Source organism: Chanodichthys erythropterus, chromosome 15 (genome assembly GCF_024489055.1).
Source record: "Chanodichthys erythropterus isolate Z2021 chromosome 15, ASM2448905v1, whole genome shotgun sequence".
Lineage (NCBI taxonomy): Eukaryota > Metazoa > Chordata > Actinopteri > Cypriniformes > Xenocyprididae > Chanodichthys > Chanodichthys erythropterus.
The window spans coordinates 9193807-9214693 of NC_090235.1; the positions used below are offsets into that span (position 1 = coordinate 9193807).

General features: G+C 38.8%; 1 protein-coding gene across 2 annotated transcripts in view; it reads right to left on the reverse strand.

Annotated features, from left to right (window-relative positions):
• trappc9 (trafficking protein particle complex subunit 9) overlaps nucleotides 1–20887 on the reverse strand; it is a 243329-nt gene that overhangs the window by 58089 nt on the left and 164353 nt on the right. For both annotated transcript variants that reach the window (XM_067411133.1, XM_067411132.1), the window contains one exon: nucleotides 19953–20043. In XM_067411133.1, coding sequence (XP_067267234.1) covers nucleotides 19953–20043 — 91 coding nt within the window. The remainder of the gene's footprint in view (nucleotides 1–19952; nucleotides 20044–20887) is intronic.

Consider the following 20887-nt stretch of genomic DNA (forward strand, 5'->3'; position numbering starts at 1 on the left):
CCTTATTCCTCGTCTGGGATCGCATAAAACGCTTTGAAGCAGCACTAAAACTGTCACTTTGACCTTCATCCGTTTGGGGTCCATTGAAGTCCACTATATGGAGAAGAAAACATTCCAGGATTTATGAAAAACCTTCATTTCTTTTCGACTGAAGAAAGAAGGACATGGACATATTGGATGACATGGGGGTGAGTAAATTATCAGGAAATTTTAATTTGAAAGTGAACTAATCCTTTAATGACAGAATTTTCATTTTGAGGGGAACTAACCTTTAACCTTTGTGTGCAAGGAGGCTGTTATTTATCGAAGCAAAGATCCCCTTGGCTGTGACTGCATGTGTGTGTGTGCCGATGTGTTGATTTGATCGATCGGGCTGCACAGTGATTATCTCACCTGCTGAATTCAATTAAAAACTCACACACACACACACTCACACAGAGCAGCCACTCCTAAGTGTGTGTAACTCAGCGATTGGAGATGGAATGGACAAAATCCGAACTACACATACATCTGACGACTATTAATAGAAGTGCATTAGTCTGTCATTTACAGTCAATAAAACCCAGAGCCATTAACTCGCAACATGACGGCAATAATCAAAAAGCCCTAAGGACTGAAACGCCATGATTTATTGAAGAACAAATGAGATTCTGTGGTCTGATGGGTTTGCAGGAGAAAAGCATTTCCTGCAAAAACAGGAACAGGATCTCCTGAAGTGGAGCAGCAAGACATTGGCTGCGGCCGAAAGCTTCTGACTTGTTGCCCTGCTGCCCTTTCTGGAAATGACTTTGCAGGTAATGTTTGAGCATGAAAGCACCTCACGAAACTGATTTCGGACAGATTTCTGAGGCAGCGTAACGGTTTAATGATCTACAACAAAATAAAGAGAGCTTTGGTGATAAGTAAGTGAATATTTGATTACTAAAATGTGACCAGTCACGGAAAGTAGGGACACAAGTCGGTTCTGGGGCATTTTGAGTTATTCACAGATTCTGAAAGTGTAGTCTCAAAGCTTTCCAACAATGTGTAACACGTGAAAATCTGATAATATTTGGAGAAGTTGTGGCCATTTGAAGGTAGGCACTCAAGAAAGCTCTATAGGGAGAAAAACGCCTCTAAAGTTGCAGTTCTCGCCTGTTCTCACCTGCTGGGAGTGACAATAGGGCTCATTTACATCTCATTTAGATAAGCCATACCCCCTGTAAAGCTGCATGGACCGCATACTATTAATAATAAAGGATACTAACTGAACTAACAGAGGCCAGAGATAGCTAACTATGGCTATTCAAAACACTTTTCAAGACAATAAATACACGATTGAGACGATGAATGCATGTATTGAGTGAATTTGCCTCTGAATAGCGCTGACTCCGTGGGCGTGAGCTGAATCACGGGCATCTGACATGGCTCTCTTTTCATACAGATTACATAAACACAGAAGGTTTGTTTTCGATTTGACTTACACGATTTAAACTTGACATTTCAAAGTTTTTACAGACATAAGTCTAATTTTTTTGTGATTAGTATTCACTAAGTTACAGTTCATTTTCTGAGAACTATCAGATTGGACTGCGTTCAGAGGGAGACGAGAGATCACGCATGTTAGTTTTCTTTATTTTTCAAAAAGCACAACATTTTGTTTTTACTCTGAGTGTACACAAATAAAAGAAGACATTCTATAGTTTCAATTGATATATTACTTATGTCTCTATGACAATAAATGACGGAGTATTTTGAGTCTGTTTTGCTGCAATGTGGAAAAAATCCTGCAAAATGCGCCGGCGCGTTACACGACTCCAGAGAGGTAATGTCTTATTATGCCGCTTTCATCGTCGCTCAGATCGTCTTCAGAATCAGTGAGCGCTTGTTCATAAACATCCGGCTTGTCGAAGAAGTACTTCAAAACATTTTCGGTGTAACGGCCACGGTTCTTCATTGAATTTTGATATCAGCTAGAGCCGGCCAGGGCGCTGCATAATAAGTAGCCACGCTTCCCAGTATGGAAATACACACAGACAATAACACGCCCCTACTGCGTGCTAGAATTGCCGAAAAACAAGCCGATTTCAACCTCAAAATGTATGCTTTTAAATATACCAATACTGCTATCTCAAACACAGAAAGGCTTCTTCATGATCTCAACTAACAGATTCGGCAAAAAAACGAAAATCACCAATTTTGAAAAAAAATGCTTCTTTCTCATTTTGCTTGAGAGTTGTGCTGCCGACTTGTGTCCCTGGTTTCCGTGACGGGTCACAAATTCCCTAGAAATTACATCAAAAGTGGAAAAAGTTGGTAAAAAAAGGTACATTTCCACACAAAATGACCACCAACCTTAACTTTCAGATGCCATATTGATTTTTGTATCTCAACTGCCAAAACCGTAATGGAATGCACAGGATTGTGGGTTATCAAAGGCAGCGAAGGATAAAACTATGCTGCCTTCAAAAATCAGTTAGATGAAGGTATCTCTGGAGACAGGATGTGACACAATCGCTGGATTCATTGCCAACAAGTGTCTCGTTGCCTTCCTACCTCTGTATCCTGCATGCAGAGGCAGCATTTTTCAGCTTTTGGATGCAGTGATAGTTTTGTAGGACTCCGTGTCTTATGTAGGCAGCAGAGAGCTAGTTAGATTTTCAGACAATTATTTGACACATCAAAACCTCTATGTATTTGGCCACATTTACACTGTAGGTCTTGATGCCCCCAAAAAATTCATCCATCCATAAAAAAAAAAATCTATATGGCTCCAGGGGGTTAAATAAAGGGCTTCTGAATTGAGGCTATGTGTTTTTGTTATGCTGCGTTCACACCGAACGCATCTGGGGCATCTAATTTACATGTCAAGTCAATGTAAACGCACGCCTAGACGTAGTCTAGTCTAACGCAGCGCGGATCGGCGTTGACGCGTGAATGGTATGGCGCGAATTGAGCGTTCACGCGCCTGAGGGGTGAATTGACGCCTATTAAAGACGCCAGAGTTGAAAAATCTGAACTTTGGCGAAAATTCGCGGCACGTTAACCAATCAGGGACTCTGCTTTGGTAGTAACGTGTGTTTATGACGTGATCAGCAGTGGAGACCAGAACAAAGATAATAATCGCTGTGTGGGGCCACCCTGAGCTCTATGATGTGTCATTATATTTTTATCGAGACAGGAATAAAAAGGACCTTGCCTAGAAGAGGATAAGCGAAGAAATCGGACAATCTTGCTAGTTGTAAAACACTTTGTATGATTTTAGCCGATGATACTAGCCCACCTGCTAGCTAGCAAAAGCCGACCAGCATAACTGAGTTAAATTGCTGCTACTGGTTTCCAGCTGACAAGATGATGTGCTTATTAAGAGGATCTGTGCAGAAAGAGATGGAAGCCCCTCCCATGATGCGAATTCGCGTCTGAACACACTTTGTTTAGACATGCGAATAGAGCGAATTTAACGCGCGTCTGAAGCGCCTGACTTCAAAATGTTCAAGCGTCCAACTAGACGCGTCTGACGCGAATTTGACGCCCCAGATGCGTTCGGTGTGAACGCAGCATTTGAAAAATATCCATATTTAAAACTTTATGAATTCAAATAACTAGCTTCCAGCAGACGACGCCTCTCGCGATTCAAATTAATAGGGCTGGGCAACAAACTCAAGCTCCTCTTCTCTTATATGGAAATCTTCTGACATTTGTCTTTAAATTTTTTTTTTTTGATTTGCTCTATCATCTGCACTTCTGTGTTTGTCGTTATGTCATGCGTCGGGTCAGGGGTTACTCTCACGCCGCAAATCAATACGTACGGCCGTCTGCCGGAAGCTGTAACTTTATAGTTAAAGTTTTAAATATTTTTCTTACAAAAACCCATCAAGTCACATCAGAAGGCCTTTATTATCCCCCTGGAGCTGTATGGATTACTTTTAGAATGGATGGATGCATTTTTTTGGCTTTAAAATGTGCCCCCAAAAGGTTGGAGGAGCAAGGATATTTTTTAATATTTCTCAGATTGTGTTAGTCTGAAAGAATATAGTCTTATACACCTAGGATGGCTTGAGAGTGAGTAAATCATGGGATAATTTTCATTTTTGGGTAAACTAACCCTTTAAGGCGGAGAAAAAAAGAAAAAGTAGAGCCCTTGTCGCTGTCTGTGCGAATGTTGCAATGATCACTGCTGTAATTGCTGTGGTTGGTGACCACCAGAGTTGACGTCAATCGCCACCGTTGCTTTTTCAATTACTTGCATTTACAGGGGAATAAACTAAAATAATATCCAATCTGTCTGCTAACATGGCAGACGCAAATGCCCGTATCTGATTCATCTCAGATTTCCACATATGAATGAGGCATGAAACTAATCTGAGAATATCAGAATCAATGTGCTTTTTTCTTGCTTACATGTTCGTGGGTTATTTGAGCCACATGGGAGGGAAAGAAAATTGGAACTGGGTCCTTCGAACCATGTAGTGTAAATGTGGCCTTTGAGAACCTGTTGATGGGCGGTGTTGGTGTACCACCCAGGATGAAGGGGTGAACCCACAGACTATCTAAATTAAGAACAACTGATCTTATGCGCCCTCAACCAGTCGCTGATATCAGAACCGCTGATCGATCCAGCCGTCCAACCATTAACAACGAGAGAGAGCAAGAACGGAGCAGATAATAGACCCCTGGGTGCAGACAGGTGGATTTAATTATGGTATGTAATCAATGCAGGGCGATATTTCAGCCACTCAAGAGTGATCAACAACCATCTCGTACGATCACATGGTCTGTCAGCCCAGTATCGTCACCCTCTTCCAGCTGGCTTGCACGCCTGCAGCAGAGTTTTCATTAATATTTCAATAATTAATTTAGAAATAAGCAAATCAAACTATCTAATCAAACTGTAGCTGGTGGAAGCATTCTGAAAATACAGCTCAATCTGTTCCTAAATAAAACAAGACCCGACTGAGCGCCTCCGTCTGAGTAGAGCGACTCCTGCTGAGGTAACAGGTATTATCTAATGAGGCCAATTACTCTCATTAAATCTCTGATTAACTAAATAACATTTATTCACAGCAGCTGAGTCGAGCTCTGCAAAGTCTGGTGAACTGAAAACCAGATATGCGCTGATCATTTGAGGCTGATGATTTAAAGGTGCAGTAAGCGAGAAAAGCTGCTGAAAGTGGATCGTACCGAGCAGTGCAACACACTTGTAGCCAATCAGCAGTAGGGGGTGTGTCCACTCATACAAGAGTGAGCAAGATTTGCTTTATTTTTTGCAAAGCATTACTTTGCTTCTGGTCAGCTATGAAAAAAGACATCCACTCATTGCGTGCATTTTGGAGAAATGTGGTGTGTTTGTGTTGGGTGATTTAGAAAATCAACAGTGTTTCTCAGAAATCACTTACTGCACCTTTAAGTTAATTTAGTTCAAATGAATATACTATATACTATATAATTCAGGGGACCTGTTACCACAACATAAATAAATGCAAGGTTGCAAGTTAAAAATTCCAATTTACTGTTTTAATTAGTTGCAAACATTAATTTGTAGAGTTCTGTTGACATAATAATGCTGATCATTACATCAACTTAATATTGTCTGTAGTTTAAACTCAAATATCTGCATTAATTGGCTTTAAAAAAAAAAAATAAAAAAAATAAAAAAGGTAACAATGAAAGTCTTGATAACTATGGAAATTAGTTGATTTCTAGTTCCCAGCATACTTTGCATAGGACGGATAAGGCAAATAAAAGTTGAAATTAAGTGTTAATTTACGTGTGTTTTTTAGTGAAGGGAAAGGCCTAGTGTTTAATGCTGTTATATTTGACATTTCAGAGTTTTTGTGGTTACCACTGCGCTGAAGAGTAGATACATGAAGGTAAACACTACACTGACTCTATAAGCACTGACTGTGCCAATGCCAGTGACAAGTAACATCTTATTTATTCATTAAATATACATGTTAAATAAGTTATGTTAGCATGCGCTATGATAGCTGTTGATTTGAACTGAAATAGATAAGATTAGGAATTGGTTCCACGGCTACAACTCTGGTAGCTGGAGCAACTTAATTTGAGTCATCAACTTAAAGATTTGTGTTCATGCTACAAATTATTAAGCTCCTCTAACTCAATGTAGCTTGTTGGTTGAACGCAAATTCACTCAAATTTGTCATAAATATCAGTTGAGCATTATCAGTGATAACAAAAAAATAAAAAATCAGAATTAGTTACAAAAAAGGAATACTGGTCAATCTCAAAACATACTGTAAGTATTATGTTCAAAACATGCGTATTATCAACAGTAATAGCGATGCCAGCCTTAGAAGACAAACACTTCTTGTATCAATAGTTAGTCATGGAAAAGTGGGACAGAGAGTGATTTCTATGGACTTAAAGATGCCTGTAACATGTGCAACCACACAGAGAATGAAAGAGCAGCAGTGAAAGGCAGTGGGAGGTTGGTAAGAGGTTTTCAAGAGGCTGGTCTTACAGCGTCAGATGCCCAGGCTGACAGATGGCAGAGCGGCCTGGCTCTATCATGCACACAGGGGAAAGTCATGTGTACACGGCCCTCACAGCCTGATCTTTCAATTCAGCTCTACAACTTCCAGCTGGTGGCCTTAATGCTACCCCTGCCCCAGAATTCCTTCTTCTGCTGACTCAACAGCCATGCTAATGAAGCTTTCCCTGATTGTCGAAATTTGTTTCCACCGACTCTAATTATGCCTGGAAAGTGTCACTGGAAAAATGCTATAAAAACCCAGCGCTGGCTATTTTCAGCTTCTCTGTGAGTGGGTTGATCATTAGCATGCCATGTTAAGGCGTTGAAGATGTGACTATGATGTCTCGGTGCCCGAGCACGTGCCCTATCATGGTGCATAAATCAGGTGAGGAGGCGTCTAGAGCTGCCCGTCACTTTGATGGATGGGTGCTGTGGGCGGAGCCCAGACTGATTTATCTGCTTGTTTTCCAGCACTGTTACCCAGGCAGCGTCCATCATAACAGAGTGAGAGCAAAGTGGTTGAACGACTATTTCTGGAGCCTTTCTGTCGCCTCAGAGTCTGATTTAGAGATGAACCTCTGATACAGCAGCGGTAGAGGGCTGGATGTGTTAAGCACATGGTGATGAGGCGTCTCAACCCCTGAAAGACACTCACACTGCTGACAAAAAGGGAGGACAAGTGTTTCAAAAAGTTGTCTTCTGACAGTGAAACAGCCCCACGTGGTGTAAATTCTGTATGCTAATGCACAGTGCTTTTGTAGCAGCATTTTAGTGCACTAAAAACCAGCATCCATTCAAATCATCCCTGCTGTAGCTATAAGATATATGATTCACTCTTCTATATTGAGGCTAAACACGTCAGAAGTACTGCACGTCAAGCCCAGAGAAAGAAACACCAGAAACAATGACTCAGACAGGATAATTCACAGTAAACGATTTGTTTGTATACCATGATGATGCAAGACTATTACTGAGTTTTAAACAATCATAATTCATAGGTTCTGCTCCCAAACCTATTGAGCTGGCTTGCTGCCTACAGCCTACATAAGCAGCTGTCTTCTAAGGCAGTGTATAACCATTATGGAAACTTAAGAGGGGGACTAATCTGAACACTGTACATAAACAACACTTTTCATTTGAGATTTTGACACTGAAAAGTACATATAAACAAATACTGAATTATATATTCACCTTTAAACTTTTACCTTTACCTTTATATAACCTATATAACTTCACCTTTATATTAGAAGCATTTGGTTTTCCACTGAGGTTTATTGCAGTGCACCCTGGGATACCGTTTTTGGTGTTGTTTCTTTTGAATTTAGCCAAAAAAGTTATCTTAGAGGGTAGTATAATTTTATTCACCTTTTGGACCAGCTTTCACATCATATGTGAGTTTCTGATGCCTAAAAGTACTGTCGACTAGGTAGGCAGCACACTAGGTTTTGGATTGGAACAATAAAAAGCAAAAATAATGGGCGCTACACATGTCAAAATACAGTTATGTCATAATCCCCAAATGAGGACTGTTTAAGATATCACTATATTGACAGGAGGAATATTTATTAAAAGTTGTGTATAAATTTAACTTACAAAACGAATAAATCATATTCACACACTCTCAAATCGTTCAGGTGTTAAAGGTTTTATACATGAGTTTTCAACATTCATAATTCATAGAGAGCTGTTTAAATCATTTATGATGCACGTGTCTTATATAAATATGGCTGATGATGTTATAATACTTAAGTATTGAATCAAAACAAACCAGACAAAATCAATTTAATTCTCAAGACAAATGCAACATCTGAATCAACCTGTGCCTGCTCATCTTTCACAAGGTGATATAAGTGCGTTTCTCTGGTTCTCTGTATCTTTCTCTCACTCTCTAATCCTCGTATTAAAACGCTTTGTTTTTTCTTTCGCATTCTAAATGAAACAGCCTTTCCATTGATTTCCTAGGAGGAAACAACAGTCTCCCCTGAGGCTGCTTTTTCATCCTTAAAAGACAAATTACCTGACATTTCTAAACTTAACACAGTTGTGTGTGCGGTTTACAGGCCTCTGGTATCGTTCTTATTTGTTTAAGGCTTAATGTGCTTTTTAAGTGTGTATATCCTTGTGTGTGTGTGTCCTCAACACACCCTGAAATCACAGATGAGAACACTCTGAACTTATTCTGATTACTAGATGTTCATTCATTTCCATCAGATAATAGTTTGAATAAAATTTACTTATTCTGTCATTCAACAGTTTGTTTCCAGTCTTTTCAGATAAAAAAAAAGGCTAATTCACATTACACATTACAACTACCAGCTCATTAACATATGATCCACCCACATTTACATATTCACCTATTCAATATTCAGCAACTTCAATGCTAGTAGTTGTCGATGCTGGTAACAGAGGTCATTTACACACAGAAATCTTAAAGGTTCTAGTGTGTGGCAAACATAGATTGAATTGGTTTATTTTTCCACTAAGACAAACTGCCAGAGAAAATCTGCTTGTTTGACCTCTGATCTGTGTGATTAGTGGGCATTGACACACGTCACAAGAGCATTCTCGAGAGATCTCAACGGTCCAGGTCCTAAATGCGAACCTCTTCTCACTGTAAACACAAGCGCAGCTGACGGACTTGGAGTCAAAGTACTGTAAACAGTAAAATCTCCGCCCGGAGGAGGTTTAACATCCATTTGTTTGGATCTATAATAACTGTAAAGCTTTTAAACTACCGTTTCCACAGATCAATAGTATCATCACTGGAGCCTGCCACATACTTAAGGCCATGATTGCACTGTTTAAAGCTGTTAGTGAGGCGGAGAGAAATTGATGATGCCTTGTCTGAACATCAGACCACACACCCATGAACCGCCCACTGGACGCCTCATGCATGTACAGTACAACAGTGACCGCCCACTTTTTCAGCATCCTTAGCTCCGGAACTACTTTTTTCCCCATTCATTTTCTCCATAGGGATTTCATATATATATATATATATATATATATATATATATATATATATATATATATATATATATATATATATATATATATATATATATATATATATATATATATATATGCACACAATAACTTATTTATCTAACTAATTTAAATAACTAATTTTCTCACAATACCTCATTAATAAACTACAAAAGTTATAAAGTCAGTATTGCGTGATATTAAGTCAGAATTGCAAGTTACAAAGTCAGAGATTGCATGATATAAACTCACAATTGCATATGTTATAAAGTCAGAATTGCATGATATGAACTCGCAATTCTGAGAAAAAAGTCAGACTTAATATCACGCAATTATGACTTTATAACTCACAATTTTGAGTTTAAATTCTTAATTTTGAAAAAAAAAAAAAATGTGAGACACAAACTCACAATTGCAAGAAAAAATTTCAACCGTGAGATAAAAAGTCGCAATTAATTATTATTATTTTTTTAATTTAATGGCGGAAACAAGCTTCCATAATTAGTCATTGATTATAAAAGTAAAACACAAAAAAAAATATTTCAAAGGTTACAGCAAAATAGACAGTCATTCCTGTCTAAATAGGCAGTGTTTAAATACAATAAGCTAGTCTACAAGATTTCAAGTTTTTTTTTTTTTTTTTTTTTTTTTTTTAACGCCATGCCTGTAGCTTCTTTGGCTATTTTTCATGGCAAAAACCATACGTGAGTCATTCAAGGTTAACATATAGATACTAGATATCAGGGATCATCAAAATTCCATGAATGCAACAGTCAAACACACAATAATGAGCATTACTGTTCCATCAGAGATGTGGAATAGAAAAGAAATGACGGCGCGCACACACTGACAGGAAGAGTATCAGGACCGAAGTGTCAGGTGTGTTTAAACGTGTGGGTCAAACAGGTGACTGATTCACACATCATGCTTGACCAGGCCCTGGAGCCCTTCTGAAGTCAGAGGTGCTGCCCAATGGGTGAGAGATGATACATTTGATTGGTGACAGCTTTCATCACTGACAGAGTGCAGGGTTAACGCAGGAGAAGTGCAAGGAGGAGGGAACGTCAAGTGCTCCACGGTGAGTATGACTGTTGCTATGTGACAAGAGCTCATTTCAGCTTTTCAGCAAGTGCTGAATCTTATTTTTAGAAAGAAGACACATACGCACACACGCGCGCACACACACACACACACACACACACACACACACACACACACACACACACACACACACACACACACACACACACACACACACACACACACACACACACACACACACACACAGTACATTGAGCTATTTCTCGGTCTTCCTCTGTATTCAAAATGGAAAAGCCACAGACTACACATGCCAACATGAGTTTTTGGACATAATCAGATCATATTCATGTTTGTGCATGAACTAATACATTTTCTCTATTGTCAATGCACATATTTCTGTCATTATTTCTCCAGTATTAAACATTAATATTTAACTCAGAATACTACAGCAACTGAAAACAAAAAATAAACATAAAATCAACTCTGGTAACCACCTACAAAAGCAGGTAAAAACATAAAATCAACTCTGCACACATTAGCACCAACACAGCAACACCCTGGCAACCACCTACAACACTACAGCAACCACAGACACAAGTTAAGAGTGTAAAATCAACTCTACACACTTTAGCAAATGCATAGCAACACCCTGGTAACCACCTACAAAAGCAGGTAAAAATGTAAAATCAACTCTGAACACATTAGCAACCACATAGCAACACCCTGGCAACCACCCACAACACAACAGCAACCACAGACACAAGTTAAGAGTGTAAAATCAACTCTACACACTTTAGCAACTGCTTAACAACAACCTGGTAACCACCTACAAAAGCAAGTTAAAATGTAAAATCAACTCTGAACACATTAGCAACCACATAGCAACAACCTGGTAACCACCTACAAAAGCAGGTAAAAACATAAAATCAACTCTGCACACATTAGCACCAACACAGCAACACCCTGGCAACCACCTACAACACTACAGCAACCACAGACACAAGTTAAGAGTGTAAAATCAACTCTACACACTTTAGCAAATGCATAGCAACACCCTGGTAACCACCTACAAAAGCAGGTAAAAATGTAAAATCAACTCTGAACACATTAGCAACCACATAGCAACACCCTGGCAACCACCCACAACACAACAGCAACCACAGACACAAGTTAAGAGTGTAAAATCAACTCTACACACTTTAGCAACTGCTTAACAACAACCTGGTAACCACCTACAAAAGCAAGTTAAAATGTAAAATCAACTCTGAACACATTAGCAACCACATAGCAACAACCTGGCAACCACCCACAACACTACAGCAACCACAGACACAAGTTAAAAGTGTAAAATCAACTACACAGCAACCAACACTTCAGCATCCGCAAAGCAACAGATAAAAATGTAAAATCAGTAAAATCCCTCTTGAAAACCGTAGCAACCGCAAAGCAACACCCCGGCAACCACACAAAATACCTTAGCATTGTGGTTGTGACTTTTGCATGAGCAAGCACCACTTACAATCACAAAAGTGTGTGTGTGTGTGTGTGTTTGTTTAGCTTGTCTAATTAACTGAGTCCGTGACTCTACAGGGGGCAGATCCTTGCAGAGTCAACACACACGGCATAATCAATGCTGTCCTTTACATACGGCAGGAGTAACACTGAGATCGACTCACAAAGAGTGTGTGCAGATATTTGCTCATGATTTATAGTCAAGTTTAGGGACATGTATGATGTGCTACTGATGTTTTTCTGAAAAGCTAACTAGATAAAAAGGACATCACATAGTTAGGACAGACAGACAGACAGATATAGATAGATATATGTTCATGTTTTCCCTTCTATACATCCCTACTGTCAAGACTCTCATCCTCACCGGTGGGACTGATAAATGTTTCAATAATAGATTGATCCTTTGTTCACTTGCGACCGCTCCACTCCCGTAGCGCCCTGCCATCTTGAGTCTTAGTAAATGCTCATCTTTCCACCTGATGGAAGCCCTTCATTCCAGATGTGTACAGATGATAGCTCTTCACTCCAGCTATGTAAATTAAATTACGTCGCTGGCTTCCATCTTTCAGTCTCCTGCGTTTTCTAGCCCTCTCCATCTTATTGGTGGATTCTTTTCACATGAACAAAATTTATATGATAAAACAGCACACATCTCCACTCAGCAAATGTGACATCAGTCTTCTTAGCACTTCCTCACATTCACCTTAAGTTGCTTAACAGGAATAGCAGCTAAGCATATTTCACCAAAAAAAAAAAAAAAAAAAAAGCACAGAGGACGGACAGTCTCTCAGACGGTCTTTTGCTCTGATTGAGTGTCTTGTCCTGTTTTAAGTGGCACGGCTAATTACAATGAAATCAAATTTGAGAACCGCCAGCTGGGTTCACACTCTCCTGTCAGTCATTTGGGAAGATTATTACGATGACAATAATTATTTTATGCACATTTAATCCCCGCCCTTATTTCTCTCCTCTACCTCATCACTCCATCTTTGTTCTCTTGCCCAGACCCATTCATTATGGTTTTGGTGGATAATAAAGGGTCATTCTAGTATTTGGGAGCCAGACTCATCATTTGTCTCTGGTAATTTGCTTGGGCAGTTAATAATGGAGGAATAAAAGAAAAACTTGTAAGTCTGACAAGACACAACAGTCTCACCACAGATAAGCCATTAAACGCTCATGTTGTATAACTCTCTTGTTATTTTTGATCCAAAAGACCTGAGCTCAAATAAACAGCCTAGAGGAGCACTGAGGAGCAACAGTTGTTTTTTCCCCAAACATCAAAACAGAATCAACTCTGCATCTGTTGATGTGAATGTTTTAAGATTTCCCTCTACATGCATTTATAACACAAGGTAAAACAGTTTCAACACTGTCTGAATCTCAATCCTATTTACTATTACTATTTATATACTACCCTAAACTATGTTCCAGTGACTGCATTTGCAAAGATAAAATTCGAAACAAATGACATTTAATGGCTGGAACACACCGAGCCGGCAGTTTTTGTTCGTCAGCTGACTAAGTTTTCCCAGTGTGTTCTGCATCGTCGGCTAAAGTTGGTCCTCGTCTACTTTTTTCCAGCAGATTTGACGTGTTGAATCGGCGTCTGAGTTCGTCGGTCCGTCGGGCCATCTGATCATTCTGATTGGCTGTCCAGCTACTGCCACCTGCTGGTACGGAAAGGCATTTCATCTTACGCAGACGCAGAACGGATGTGCTACATGGCCGTTGGCTGTCGAGCGTCGGTTTGGTGTGTCAGGGCAACTTTGGACCTAGACGCTGCCGACGTGAGCCAACCCCGCAGTCTGCTTTCGTCGCCACTAGTTCGGCGGCGTCAGCTTGGTGTGTTCCTGCCTTTAGAGCATAACTACAAAAATACATATTCACTATAAAAACTTTCATGACTTTCTCAGGCCTGAAAATGTTCAAATTCCCTGATATTTTGATGTTCGTCCAATAAACGTACTACTATAACCATTGAAATACTAAGCAGAATTTAGTTTCTAGAGAAATACAACTCTAGGATGGGTATTGGTTGACTAAAATACTGTGTGGTTCTTCCAATACGTTGGTTGCTTTCTGGTTTAGAAGCTTTAATCACCACCTGCTGAGAGCAAATAAGACAGAGAGGCCACTGCAACGTAATTATCATGTACGTACGTCTGCGCAGACGACCTGATGGTTTCACAAACCAGTGAGCAGAAACCCTTTCACTCAAATGACCTGCTGACCAGACGTGCAATAAGACACACGAGGGAAAGAGTCAAACAATGAGAGCGTACGACTGGACAGAGAACCTATTGTTACATGACAATGGCTGAAGGACTGCAGAGATGATGATTGGACGAGACACTGTTGTCACTGTGTTGATTATCAGACGGAGAAATGTAATAACAGCACCTCATTTAAAAGCACCAAGGAACTAGCTGTACCGAATTTTAATCCTGCAGCTCAAAAGAGCTTGTTTAGGAATTGTACAGCGTGACAAAAATGTGATAATTCTGTGCTGCGGCAACACAATAGCACAACAAGGATCAAATGCGTCTGTATTGTGTTGAGCCAGATTAGCCGTTCCCCTCAAGCACTCACACATCTAATGCGTTTCACCAGTATTTATTAACATTATAAAGCGTACACTAAGTTGCTGGTAGCATCTAATTTATGTCAAAACCACAAGAGGATGCAGAATTAATGCAGTACTGCCACAGACTACCACAGAGAAAAAAGCATATTCTCTTTTGTAAAAAATGTGAACATCATTAATTCTCAACTGCACACCCTGACCTTTATTAAGAAAAAAAAAAAAACGAAAGAAAGAGGGAGAGAAAGAGAGTGAAAGAAAGATCACATTTGGCGTCTATATATGTCTAGAGTACTGATCTGCTAACATTTTCATTAGCAACCAATGGAATGCAGGAAAGGTCACACAGCACCCAATGAAAGCAGGATGGAGCACTTAGCAACTAATGAAACACAAGACAGGTCACACAGCAACCAATGAAGTGCAAGACATGTCATACAGCAACCAGGATGGAGCACACAGCAACCAATGAAACGCAAGACAGTTAATCTGTGCGTTGTTGACATATAATGTGTTCATGGACCTTTTTAGCATTTATTTATAAATATTTTTTATTATCAAAATTTTAGTTTTAAAGTATAAGGAAATCGTACATCTTAGGTATGTGTATCTAGTCACCATTTTAAATCACCTTTTTAACCTTCACTAGTTCCTTTTAAATAGCCTTGCATGACAAATCAATTTTTTAAAAGTGCAAATATTCCATGTAGACTCTCAATTAGCATGAATTTGTAAAAATCTGATGCATAATTAATATAAAAAACTAGCAAAATGCTGCTTAAAATGTCTTCAGGACATGGCATCTTCCCAAAATAATTCATATCAACTATCCAAATTCAGCTAATGACCTCTAGGATAGTAAAGAAGAGCCTACGACACACACACTCCGCATTCTGCTGATTTCTAAGGAAATGTGTGACTGACAAGCATCCAAACACATTCAGGTACAGACACACACACACACACACACACACACACACACACACACACACACACACACACACACACACACACACACACACACACACACACACACACACACACACACACACACACACACACACACACACACACACACACACACACACACACACACACAGGGGCATACAGAAGGCAATCAGTGGCTGAAACGAACGGTGCCGCATCGCCCCTCGGTGCAAATGAACAGGATAATCGGAATCCTTGCCGGTTGCCACGGTAACGCAGGATGCCGCAGAGTACCTGTCTTTACTTACAGCAAATAGACTCAAGTACGGAAATGAATAAAACACTAGATTGTAGCTTTAACACTAATCTGTCGTTACTCACACTGCGCTGATGAGATAAAAAAAAAAGTATATCACACTAAAGTCATTAAGCTTTTACAAAGCATCAAACATCCTGAAGCACATTCATTGATTAAGTTGTTTGGGGTTTTTTAGTAGCTCTTTGCAAATAAGAGCACCGACAGATGCTGACCAACATAGACAATCACCAGGTTACAGTACATCACTCACTTCCATGATGTGAAAAAGCAAAAACAAGCATCAATCAATGTCAACTGATGTGGACAGGGGTAACACACTGAACCTATATATATATATATATATATATATATATATATATATATATATATATATATATATATATATATATATATATATATAAAAACAAAAAAATATCCATCCTTCCAAACAAAAAAATATCCATCCATCCAAACAAAAAATATCCATCCATCCATCCATCCATCCATCCATCCATCCATCCATCCATCCATCCATCCATCCATCCATCCATCCATCCATCCATCCAATTATTCAATTATCCATCCATCCATCCATCCATCCATCCATCCATCCATCCATCCATCCATCCATCCATCCATCCAATTATTCAATTATCCATCCATCCATCCATCCATCCAATTATTCAATTATCCATCCATACAATTATCCATCCATCCATCCATACAATTATTCAATTATCCATCCATCCATCCATACAATTATTCAATTATCCATCCATCCATCCATACAATTATTCAATTATCTATCCATCCATCCATCCATCCAATTATTCAATTATCCATCCATCCATCCATCCATCCATCCAATTATTCAATTATCCATCCATCCATCCATCCATCCATCCATCCATCCATCCATCCATCCATCCAATTATTCAATTATCCATCCATCCATCCATACAATTATCCATCCATCCATCCATCCAATTATTCAATTATCCATCCATCCATCCATCCATCCATCCATACAATTATTCAATTATCTATCCATCCATCCATCCAATTATTCAATTATCCATCCATCCATCCATCCATCCATCCATCCATCCAATTATTCAATTATCATCCATCCATCATCCATCCATCCATCCATCCATCCATCCATCCATCCATCCAATTATTCAATTATCCATCCATCCATCCATACAATTATCCATCCATCCATCCATCCATCCAATTATTCAATTATCCATCCATCCATCCATCCATCCATCCATCCATCCATCCATCCATCCATCCAATTATCCATCCATCCATCAGGGTTCAGAGGGGTTGGAGAGTTAGAGAACCATAACCATCTGAACCATAGCTAAGTTTTAGAAATAGCACTCTTAAAAGTTTGAAAACATTTGTGCCTTCAGTTTCTATTAATCCCCCATCTAATATGCAATAACCCGCTGCAGGTCTTGTTGTAATATTTGTCAATTTGGACTGGAAGACAAGCAGGTGCAGAAAGAGCCATCACACATTCTGAAGCTCAGATGGGGTTTTAATCAAGAGTCCTGCCATTTTCACATCTCTGATAAATGCATGAGAGAGAGAGACTTCTGATAGGTCCATTAAAGCATTAAAGACCGCTGACCGCATTTAACCGCTAAATAAATGCCGCTGATGATGGGAACGAATTTTAATGGCTCTGCTGCTTCTCTTGTGTGTTTGAATGTCTCTACTTATTACAGTATGTGTGTGCGCAGGGATCAGAAATATCACTCGCTAAAAACTAAATGCAAGTGTAAAGTGATTTTAACCTTTAAATAAACTTCAACATAATGCATGGTCAAATTTTGTATGTTAACACGTTTTGCTTAACAAATATCCTTTCAAAAAAACAATCCTAGAAAATAACTAATTTAATTTGCAAGAACTCAAAATAAAAAAGTTAATTAACTTTAAAAAGTTAGGTGCAATTAACAAGCATGAGTACTACAAACTCAAAACTTGATAGTTCTGCTTACTTAAAATTGGGAAAATTCCAACTTTGCAACAAAAACAACATTGCAGGTACGATATCGCAGTGTCTTTGTTATAGGTGGCATTTCATCAAAAGACCATCTAGTATATGATCATGTGAGTGACATAATATAGATATTAGAGAAAAACTGCTAAATAATTCCTTTACAAATATCAAATATAAAACATGAAATACACGACACGACAGGTCTATCAAAATGACAGATAAACAAGACACTAGTGCTCTGACAGCCACTTGTGCGCAAATGTAACACACACACACACACACACAGAGAGAGAGATGAACACCGTGTGATATGGAACATGTTTCATGTCACAGTCTGGTCATCTCAGATGAGTCCTCCAACATTTATGAGCTCATGAATATGCATTAGTGTTACACAGGTCTGCTAGCTTGAATAAACATGAACGTGTGATGTGTTCGGAATGGTGTTGACCGAGAAAGTGAAGAGGCATGCAGACTGCAGATCCAGATCCAGAGGAAACACATGAGAGGGTGGCTCCAGAGGTTAGACATAGGTTTGAACTTTGATCACTGAGTGTCTTTGAGAGACACACTCCTGCATAATCGTTTTGTACAGTTTACTGCAGAACAACTCATTATGTTAGTGTGAAATAAACAGTTGTGGGAATGTCGAAATTAAAGTTAAAGCTCCAATCTCCTCCTAAAAGTCCTGAAAAAAGTCAGATGGTGCCTCAGTGACTACTTCGCTCTGAGAAGCTGTCAATCACAGCTGTCAATCCTGATGTCACACCCCCGTTTTTTACAGCATCAACGAACACTTTAACTTACAACAGTGTAATAAAAATTACATAAAATTACAGAAACCATCTTTGGGAAAAATTTTTTTGAAGTGTAATTTAATTGTTTAATTTATATCACGTCCCATCAGATTACATGGACAGGACGGGGTTTATGACCTATAATGGGGGCAAGTGAGGCACTTTGGCTGTACTTTTCAGGACTTGTGCAGCACGCTTGTTTCATCTACACCTAATTAGTGCACCCCTACTAATATGGAACCTTAAAGTACTAATATAAGCACCATCTAAGGGTAGATAAGGTGCACATTGAGGTTACAAACTGAAGTAACTTTAAATATACAAATTTTACACATTTTTCTGACAGTATTTCATGTGTTGATTGATTGATATGAATTTTAACTATTATATTAAACTAGCTTGTGATGCCATAAAAACTATATTTAAATTTTTAATGTTCAAATATGTTCTCAAAATTAGTCTTCAGTGGACAAGTGGAAAAGAGTCATTCACATACATAAAATTAATTTAATTTAAATAAAAATCTAATGTTTAAGCTTAAAATAGCTTGTGGAATTTTATTAGAGGATAAGGATAATATTATATGTGAAGAAAAGTTGTGAAGAAGTGGAAATAGTAACAATCTTTTCTTACATATTGAGATGTACATCACACCCCAAAATGCAAATTCTGTCATCATTGACTCCAAACCTGTATAAATTTCTTTGTACTGCTGAATGCAAATGAAGATATTTTGAAGAATAAAAAAAGGATACTATGGAAGTCAATGGTGGCCAAAAGTGCTGGGTTACAAACTTTCTTCAAAATATCTTTCCTTGTTTTCAACAGAAAAAAAAAAAAAAAAAAAAAAAAAAAAAAAACGGGTTTGGAACAACCTGAGGGTGAGTAAATTATGTCAGAATTTGCATTTTTGAGTGAACTATCCCTTTAAGAGGACAAAAAGTGAATACATAAACACATGCTTGGATGAATTGTTCTCAGTAAGATCAATAACATGCATTTAAAAAATGGAACTGAATTTCATTTCATGCCCAATTAAAAACGCAGCTCTAATGAAAACAGCAAAACATGCCGCAACAGTCAAACACATCTATCTAGTGCATCCCTACGCAGACCAACAATAATAAAACAGCACGAATGATGCAAGAACCTGCGTGAATGGCCTCTAACACTCTCCTCCATTACAAATGCAAATAAGAAACATGAACAGAGACCAGTCCTACATCCACCGCTGGAGACAAATAACCTCTGAGTGTGAATATATTTGAATATCTGTATTCATGAAGAAGGGGACGGACAGAGGAAAGTGTTCTTACCCCACTGTAGAGGAGCCAGCTGCAGATGTTCAAGGATGAGCTGGTTGAGGACCCCCTCCACACTGGCCTCCCCGTGACGCTGAAGGGACGAGTGCACATTTGGTCAAGGAAAACATGGCTTATCGGTATCAACCAAAATTGCTATATTGGTGCATCCTTAATGATGTTCAAATCTACACTACTGACCTTTATTATCTTTTTCCAGGAACCATGCCACTCTAAGTTTTCTGAATTAAAGCATTGTGCATTGCGACAAAGACAAGAGTGTAGACAGAGGCAAGATATTTGCACACAGTGACACTAATGACAGCGATGAGAACACAAAGCTTATTACGTAACAGCAGTGATGCTATCACTGTGAGCTGTGTAATGATGCTGAGCGCTGTAGTGAGAGATGGCCTTCTTCTCAACTCAACCATGTAAGTATACACTGAGTTCTGGAAGAGATTCCTACAGCCAGATGTGGACAATAATAATACAAAAATACAGTTTCATATTTTATCAAATACAATTCATTTCATTAACATTAGAAAATATTGACAAATATTGTCCAGGACATTTGGAGTGTTTGTGAATGTTCAGAACCATTAACCCTACCCAAAACTTATCCCTAAAATCAGAGGGAAATGATAACCGAATAACTGCCATATAAGTTCCTAACCCTGGATGTAAGCCTAAACTTGACATAAACTGTAAATTTTTCTCTCAAATCTGATTGGTTGATTGGAATGTTATTCCAGGATCAATAAAGATGTTGATCCAGGAACATGTTGTGCTGTTCTTAACTAGTGGTTAACGAGCCGAAAATGGGCTGCAGGTCGATTCTGAAAAAAAACAAACAAACAAAGAAACAAACAAAAAAAACAAACAAAAAACCAACAACGCTGAATGCAAACAATAAAATGCAACTAATCATATAATCCTGCATGAATAGC